This window comes from Hevea brasiliensis, chromosome 12 (assembly GCF_030052815.1).
Source record: "Hevea brasiliensis isolate MT/VB/25A 57/8 chromosome 12, ASM3005281v1, whole genome shotgun sequence".
In the NCBI taxonomy this organism is placed as follows: domain Eukaryota; kingdom Viridiplantae; phylum Streptophyta; class Magnoliopsida; order Malpighiales; family Euphorbiaceae; genus Hevea; species Hevea brasiliensis.
The window spans coordinates 46,907,307-46,916,533 of NC_079504.1; the positions used below are offsets into that span (position 1 = coordinate 46,907,307).

General features: G+C 32.5%; 1 protein-coding gene across 1 annotated transcript; it reads right to left on the reverse strand.

The window, feature by feature from the left end:
* Positions 1-1,632: 1,632 nt before the first annotated feature.
* On the reverse strand, positions 1,633-6,753 carry LOC110665256 (putative receptor-like protein kinase At3g47110). The gene is made up of 3 exons (XM_058131567.1): positions 6,220-6,753; positions 3,972-4,767; positions 1,633-2,207 (listed from the first exon to the last, which is right to left on the reverse strand). The coding sequence occupies exons 2-3, from the start codon at positions 4,582-4,584 to the stop codon at positions 2,197-2,199; spliced, it is 624 nt and encodes a 207-aa protein (XP_057987550.1). The 5' UTR covers positions 4,585-4,767; positions 6,220-6,753; the 3' UTR covers positions 1,633-2,196.
* Positions 6,754-9,227: the final 2,474 nt, after the last annotated feature.

The following is a 9,227-nucleotide window of genomic DNA, read 5'->3' on the forward strand; positions in this document are numbered from 1 at the left end:
AGACAGATAAAGCAGCAGAGTAGGCTGCTTGTGACTTCGCTTTGAGATTTTGTCAGATATATTGAGTATACCATTTCCTTGTAAATATTATTGTAATGTATATGAACTATATGTATATATTGTACTTGGTCTTGAGCAGTTGTAAAATAAAGTCGTAAATTATTTTGGCCTATAAAAATGTTGTATTGTAATTTTCTTATCTCAGCTTTGAAATACTTAGTCATTTTGCATTCTATTTTTGAAACTACTGAAAATGATGTTGAATTGAGTTTGACTTATGTTGAGAAAATTGATTTGTGTTGAGCCATATTGGAGTTTGGGACTAAAACAAATATATTGGAAGTGTTTTCTATAGGTTTTTGAAGAACTGTTTTGCTCAAAAATATAGACGGCACTCTGCCAAAATTTTTATAAAATTTGTGGCTATTTCATACCTAATGTGTGATTTAACTTTGTTTAAAAACTTTTAACACCTGTCAAAAGTGTTCACCACTTTAAAAAGAAGTAAGAAATTGTTTAAAATCCCTTGTAGTGTATTTAGTGAGTTATCAGTAGACGAAGTTTGGTAATTCATTATGTATACTACAGGATCATGTTATGCCTTATGGAAGGGTAAGGTGTGACATTTGGCCTCAAGAGGGTGGGGCCAAAGAATCCTACAGATTGATTAGTTTTGATCAGAATGTCATTTCCTTCAAAATAAGTATGGGCCGCCCTCCAAATTCAACTAAACTTCTTAATGAATAGTAACACCATAATTTTTTTTTTTGAAAACCTGAAAACAACAATAACTCACAAACAAAATTAATAACAGAATATCCTAACACTAAAAACACGAATTCCAATAAACTTCAGTCCTCGGCAACGGCACCAAAATTCTTGGTGGTTGTCGAATCCACCAGAAATTAAATTAACTAAAATTATCAATTATGAAATGTTTTCTGCAGTAAGTGGTAAATCCAGGTCGAACCCTAGATACTGAATTATTAAATTTCGTGCGCTTGTGTAATGGAAAAAGAAACAAAGGTTGAGAGGGGGGGGGGTAATTCACAATCCAAAGAAGAATTCAAAAATCAAAAATTAAGATCTAAAATTAAATAAGAAATTCTCAAATTAAACAAACTTCAGTCCAAGGTAATTCACATTCCAGTGCATTGATTCGATCATAGACAAAAGAAATACAGTTATCTCTTATTGCATACTTAACGTAGATTTACCAAATAGCGAGGTAAAATCCCTTACTTCCCTATACTCATCAATTCAAGCCCAGTACCCTTGTTGACTCTAATTATTAACTAAATTGGTATTAAGCAATCCTCATCAAATTAATAACTGCCTTAAAAATAGGAAGTAGTGAAGCTGAACAATAATTTATGAAGCATAAATCATTTAATTCACTCTATTGTTTCCTTAGGTTATTATCGAAAACTGGGATCATAATCAATAAAATCTAATTGCTACTCATGTTCAATCTTACACAACAATTACGGATTATGAAGATGAACTAGCAATTGACCACATCAAACAATTAACTAATATGCCTTTTTAGCAAATCATTCAATAGATCAAAGACAATAAAATCAAAAAACAATAGATATTCAAAAAAACATAAATAAAATTAAGAACATGGTCTCACAAATCAAGCAAAAGAGCTTGAATCCCTTGAACTAAATTAAAAACTTAGCCACTCATGTTCATAGCTTACAGAAATATTAAAGAAGAAAATTGAAGAAATCTATAATGTGAATAGAGAACGAAAGTCTAATTCTCTCTTTTCGAGAGGCTGCTCAATGGTCCCTTGTGTCGGCTGCTATCTTTTCTATTTATAATAAATGGTCTAGGGTTAGGTTTTTAGAGTCTCTGTAAAAAACTGCAACTGGAGTAAAATTAAGAAACTGATTGTCGACGGATACACAACCCGTGTATCACTACATGGCCCAGGCCCGTGTAACTTACTAGAGCTGAATGGGTATGTCTTGCATTGGCACAGAAGGTTACATGGGTCTCCAGGATTTACATGGGTCAAGTTACATGGCTCGTGTACTTTGTTTCTTCCTCAGTTCTCTGGATTTCTTCTAGCAGAATGTTACACGGGTCTGTGGTTGTGCTTACACGACCCGTGTACTTTGTATCAATAATGTTTCTCAATCCTTCGACCTTTCCAAGTTTCCTTCCACACTTTTATGTTCTGGGACTTCACCAAAACCCTAAAAAATACAGCAAGAGTCAAATTAATGCAAATGCTGACAATTTCTCCATTTAACACAATTATTTCAACAACTCTCTAAACATATGCCTAATAGATAATTATACTTTAATCAACTGAATTAAACATAAAGATACCCTAGAAACATTTAATGTTATGGAAGTAAAATTAATAAATTATGCACTTATCAATACCCAATGGGTACCAATATTAGGCAAGTAAATTAGGCACACAAGGAAGAATTAAAACTCATATTTATGTAAAATATGGAAATAACCAGTCCAAATCCATAAATTAATCTAAAACATGTTTCCTAACTCTGAAATTCAAAGATTCTACTCACTCGTATAGGTATTTACAAGAGAAATTGATGGAAAAGTAAAGAAAAACATAATAAGGGGACTAAAAATAGAAAAATCCAAGTAGAAGAAGCCAAAACTCTAAGTCCTGAGCTCCTAGAAATAGCTGCAACAGCTCCTTTTCTTCAGAATTGATGGTGTCCTCTTCCCTTCTATTTTTGTAATTTTTCTTTCCTTTCTCTCTTGTTGTGGCAAAAACTAGAAAATGATACTTTTATATGGCCTCAAAAGTTGCCCTAAAAATGGATAAGAGCTAAGGGGTGAATAGGAAATGAGGTGTAAAAATATCTAGATCAGCAAGGCTGTTTAAGTTTTGGGCAGTCTGCTCAGAGTACTGCTTATCCTAAGCATCATCTTCAGCAAATTTCAGCCTCTGTATGCACTGTCTACTTAAGGTTAAGTAGACCCTCAGCAAATCCGATAGGTTTGGTATAAAATGAGTTTTTCTGATCATGTTTGTCTTCCAGCTTGACCTAAGTTGCACCTTAAGCACTGCCGCTTACCCTAAGCAGGATCTCAAGCAGGACCCTAAGCAAATCTCGGCAAGTTTATAGATGAAAACTTGAATGTGTTTGATTTAAGCTGTGCTTGACTTGCGGCTTGCCCTAAGCTTAAAGTTAAACAATATGACATACCCTGAGCAACATCATAAGCAAAATCTTAAGCAAATTTTGGCCGACTTAATCTTTTAAGGCCTAATTTCTTCAACTTTCCTCCATACTTAAGGGGCTCCAACTTTCTTTAAATCACTTCCTAATGCACTTATTGACCTTCAATTTGCCACAAAAACTCATTAAAAACAACAAAATTATAAAAATTAAATATAGAGTAACTGAAGTTAACAAATAAGCTAAAATAAAGCTAAAAATATAAAATATACTAAAATATAAGAGCAAAATAAATGTAAAACTACCCTAAAATGCCTATATGAAATGAGTGTAACATATCTCTAACACAAGAATCCCATAGCTATAAACATCTCCTGCTTTCAATGCTAAACCACCCATTCCATATTCTAATGTATATAAAATTAATCAAATTAATGTCGCAATAATAACTTTATCATTTGTTGACTAACAATGAATTGACTCCGGATTAGAGCTGGTATTGGTGAAAGTTAATGATATGAGGGTATAACTCTTCAAGCTATGTACATTTTATGTGGAATTTATACAGAACAGAATGTGGATTGGAGATGGAATTATGTAACTCTTATGTAATTGATGGAAATTTATCTAATAATCCTGAGCTTTATAAATAAGAAAGTGTAAGAGAAGAACATATCAATTTTTCTTCATATAATAATAGTAATAATAATAATAATAAAACTATTGAAGGAAGAAGAAGCAGTAATAGAAGAAAAAGAAGAAAAATAGAGGAACATGGGATATATAGTTTTTAATTACCTGGAGCGACATAACTAATGGTTCCTTTGACTCCAATTGTGCTGGTTTGACTTAGAGATGGATCACTGTTGATTGTGAAGAGTTTTGCTAGACCAAAATTGCTTACATAAGCAATCATGTCATCATCAAGAAGAACAATGCTGGGCTTCAGGTCACAATGAATGATAGGCTTTCCACAGAGGTCATGTAGGTAATGTAATGCTGATGCTACATCAATGGCGATATCAAGTCTTTGAAGAAGTTTCAAGCTTCTTTTCCAGTTTTCACCTTCTTCACATGGATGCAGCCACTTTTCTAAGCTTCCATTGCCCATATATTCAAAAATTAAAGCTTTGAATGCATTAGTTTTGTAATCTAAGCTGGAGCAAAATGTTACGAGTTTAGCAAGATTTCTATACCTTATATTCCCCAGAGCATTGCATTCAGCCAAGAAGCTCATAATGGCACCTATTTGCTCAAGGTTGAGGACCTTAACAGCTACTGGTCTTTGGACTTGAGGTAGAAATCCTTTACACACAGGGCTAAAGCTGCCTGAACCAACTAAATTGCTAGAAGAGAATCCATCCATTGCTTGATAAAGGTCATCATAAGATAGCTTTAGAAGGTGTTTCATTCCTAAGGGTGCAAAAGAAGGCTTGCTTCATGATTTTCTCATCCAGCGAATAAGAAAAAAAGATCAGAATCAAAAGAACAGATGGAACCACGCAAGCAACTACAACTACCAAGTTCACTTTCTTTGTGACTCTGCATTTTGGCAAACCAAGTTCTGTGACACCACCGCAAAGCTTGCTATTCCCTATCAGTGACAATGCATTAACATTAATAAATACTCCTCAAGACCATTGAAAGAAAGATTCAAGTATTGTAGAAAAGGGAAAGAAAGATTCAAGTATTGCAGAAAAGGGATTTCTTGGAGATCATTTGGAATTTGTCCTGACAAGTTGTTTCGTGAAAGATCTAAATGTCGAAGGCCTTTAAAGGAAGCTAAAGATGAAGGGATGGTTCCTTAGAAAAAATTTGCTTCCATATAAAGGTGTTCAAGGCTCAAGCAATCTCCAGTGGTTCTAGGAATTTCACACGAAAATTTGTTTTCTGAGACATCTAGCATATTTATATTTTTAAGCTTTCCCACATCTATTGGTAAGTTCCCACTGAAAGAGTTTTGGGATAAGTTTAGTAAATTTGAAAAGGAAGGAAGGCCTAAAACTTCCTTAGGTAACTCTCCACTGAAACTATTTGTTGAAATGTCCAAACTATTTAAAATTTGGCAATTTCTAATGCTTGAAGGAATGCTTCCCTCCAGTTTGTTATATGACAGGTTCAGACTTGACAACTGAGTGAGATTACCTATAGAGGATGGAATTCGACCTGACAATTTATTTCCACCTAAAAACAGTGACTGTAGCTTTTGAAGCTTTCCAAGTTGATAGGGGAAGACACCTGAGTTATCATTCATACCCAACCCAATTAAGTTGATAAGATTCCCAATTGCTGTAGGAATAATTCCAGTGATTTTATTTTCTCCCAAATCTAATATAGTGAGCCGAGTTGAAAATTTGGCTACAGATTCTGGTAAGACACCTCCAAAATTGTTTTGATAGATAGAAAAGCGTTCTAAACCACTACAGTTTGTCAAGGAGGTCAAGCAAAGCAAGTCATTCGATGAATTACTTCCAAGATTATTTGATCGAATGTTAAAATACCAGAGACTCTGTAAATTTCCAAAATTAGTGGGAACTTCTCCCACAAAATTGTTATGAGCCATATCAACTATTTGAAGCTGAGATGCATTGGACAATGAATTTGGGATTTGGCCAGAGAAATAGTTTTCGCTAATGACAAAAACATAAAGATTTGGTAGTTATAGCGAATTTTGTCAGGTAGACTCCCACTAAGTTTCTTGAAAGAAACCCACAGAGAACTCAAAGATGTGATGTTGAAAAGAGATGGACAGATAATACCTGATAATTTATTACCTCCAACGAAGAAAATATTCAAGCTTTTTAATCGACCCATCTCTTTTGGAATACTACCCTCTAAATTATTTAATGAGCAGCAAATATTGTAAGTGAGGAAAGGTTGCCTAGAGAAGGTGGAATTTCTCCTGTCAGATTGTTAAAACCAAGTCTAATCATCTCTAGCTTTGTCAGAGAACCAAGTTCTGTTGGGATTTTTCCACTGAGATTGTTCCATTTTAAATTTATCATTTTGAGTTGGAAGCAGCAAGTCAAATTGAGTGGAATTTCACCTTGCAATGAATTATTTCTGAGAAGAAATTTTTGCAGTCGAAATAAGTTGCCAACTTGCTGTGGAATTTCACTGATGAAGGTGTTGTTTTGGAGGTTGATCAACTTGAGAAAATTGAGGTTGCCAATATGAGGTGATATAGATCCAAACAGATTCTGCTCTTCTAAGACCAAGGAGGTGACTCTTTGATGGCAGCGCCCACATGTGATTCCAGTTCAGTTGCAGAAATGGAGAGAATCATTCCAAGAGTTGAAGATACCATGTGGATCACTAGTTATCCCTTATTTGAATTTGAGGAGAGCAAGTTGTTGAGTATCTTTTCCTGATGAAGCATTGACTTGCAGGCATGCTAAGTTAACAGAGTAGAAAAGAAACACTTGTAGATACACAAGTGTGTAAAGGTTGGGCTCATTAAACTTCATTTGGTGTGTGAATTCAAAAGGGAGATGCAGAATGCAGAAGCTAGGATGTTTGAATAAATGAAATATAGGATACAGAAACCATTTAACTTGTGATATTTTTAAAGTTAAGGTCAATTAGTCCAACTCACTATTGAAATTTCTCGGCTGATATAATAAATATGGTTGCCTCAGCCAGAGGGTAGAGTCACTATTGAAATTTGTCGGCTGATATGATAAATATGGCTGCCTCAGCCAGAGGGTGGAGTCAATATTAATTTTTCTTGGCTGATACAATTTATCTTTGCATTATTAACTTATTCTTTACTTTTTACTCATTGCTAATGTGCTTTAAATTGATGTTATTCTGGTTCCAGAGAAAAAGACAATGCCATGCTTAGGCCTTAGAAGATAGTGTTGCTTACAAACCTACAGCAAAGGAACATTATGGTATTATTGTTAGGAAATATTAATTGCACAACAAATTTGGGCTGAAAAATTAATCCCAAAAATTAACTTTAGTTAACTTATGAATGATGATATTTAAAATTAATTATGAGCAAATTACCTCAATTACTTTGAGAATTTGTTAACCACTAGATTAGGTTGTAGTAAACCACCAGCCGCCATCTAGATGTCCGGTCTCCAATGGCATTCACATACACTGCTTATGAGGAAATTCTCTAATACTCTGTTAAAGAAAAGGAAATTTGAGTGCTAGCTCAACTAAAAATAAAAGCACTGTTTTTGGGAAAAGCAAGACAAAGCTCCTTTTATGTGAGCCAAAATTTATAATTAATAATTTAACCTATTAAATTGATTAATTATAAATTGATTCCTGTAGGAATTAAAAATCACATAATTAATTCTTATAATTTTTTAAACGTTAAATTCAGTCCACACTTAAATCTTAAGACATTAAGCAGTCTAAATAAAATTTATGTTTTAGTCCATAGGTCTCTAGAATTATTTTCTTTTATTTTAATTAAGTCCAACTTGATAACTCATTTTAATTCCTCACTTACAATCTATATGTGTGTGACCCATTAGGTTTCTAATATGTTGACAATAAATATAATTAATAAAATTAGTACTTTAATTTTATTATCAATTCATAATTGATTAATTATATTTATAGATCATTATTGACTTTTAGCAATGTGTGATGACTTCGCAAAAATTAGAACTTGTCAGTTTGACTAACCTTTGTGTAATCAGTCCGTCAGTATAATTAATATTCCTTCATCATAATATTTTGATTTATACCCTGATATGTAAAATGTGCCTATTATGTATAAACTATTTCTATTCTTCTAGTTCGATTGATTAATTAAATAAGATTTTCAATTTTATTTTATCTTGTGCAAAGATTTAACAATCCACATTGATCAAGAATAATTGAAATATTTTCTCTAATTATCTAGGTTGATGAATTCTATCTTAATAATTAAATATTTCTATATAATTCATACAATATTTAATAGCTACCACATTTGTTATATTTATATAGAATGACATGTGAGTAATATCAAAACACAATAATTCATATATAAGATAACTTCAAGTATAAGGATCACTTACATGACTGTCACACGAGTCTTTCCATAGACATATGTAAACTTTCATATAGAATCCTCGTGTGAATCAATTCAACAAACTTGTCACCACAAGCACCTACACATTGGTTCTAGATATCTCTCATACCTTAGCTTAGTGAAAACAATTGCTTCCTTTCATAAAGAAAAGAACACAACATGTACTGGTTTCAATAATTATATCAATATCTAGTCTTAATATAACATTTGACCAAGAATATTTTGGAACAATGCTATAATGCAGTTGGAGTCTCATAATTATAACCACATTGTCACTACAAAAAAAAAAAAAAATCAATTTTGCATTCGATTATTGCAACTGACTGAATTTAGTTACTATTAGCAATTAATTTTACAATCGATTTGTGATTTTCATTTTTTTTAGTAAAATAGTTAATTTTACAAAAATTTAATTGGTTACTAAATCGGTTGGTATTAGCAACAGGTTTATAATTGATTACTAAATCGGTTGCTAATCAATATTAAAAAAACCTTAAATAGACGATTAGCAACGTATTTTAAAATTGATTACTAAAATCTATTGTTAACAGTAACTGATTTTAAAATTGGTTGCTAACAGCAACCAATTTAGGGAATTCATTGCTAAATTAAAAAAATTATTTCATTAGCTCCAGAGTTAGCAACTAATTTGCAATCGGTTACAAAGATTACTCACCGATTAGCAATCAGTTGTCATTTGCAACTGATTCATTGTCGATTGTTAATAGCAACCAATTTTTGTAACCAATTGTAAATTGGTTGCTAAATTTTTTTTTCCCGAAAATTCCCTCCTAATTTTTTTTTCTTTTCTTGATTTGTTACTAATTTACGAATTGATTGTAAATAGTAACCGATGTTTGCAATCGATTTTTCTCTTAAAAATTCCTGCTCAAATTTTTTATTTTCTTTTTTGATTTGCAACCAATTTTGTGAATTAGTTGTTAATAGCAACTAATTTTCGCTACCGATTAAAATCGGTTGCTAATAGCAACTGATTTTTTCCCTCTAAAAATTCT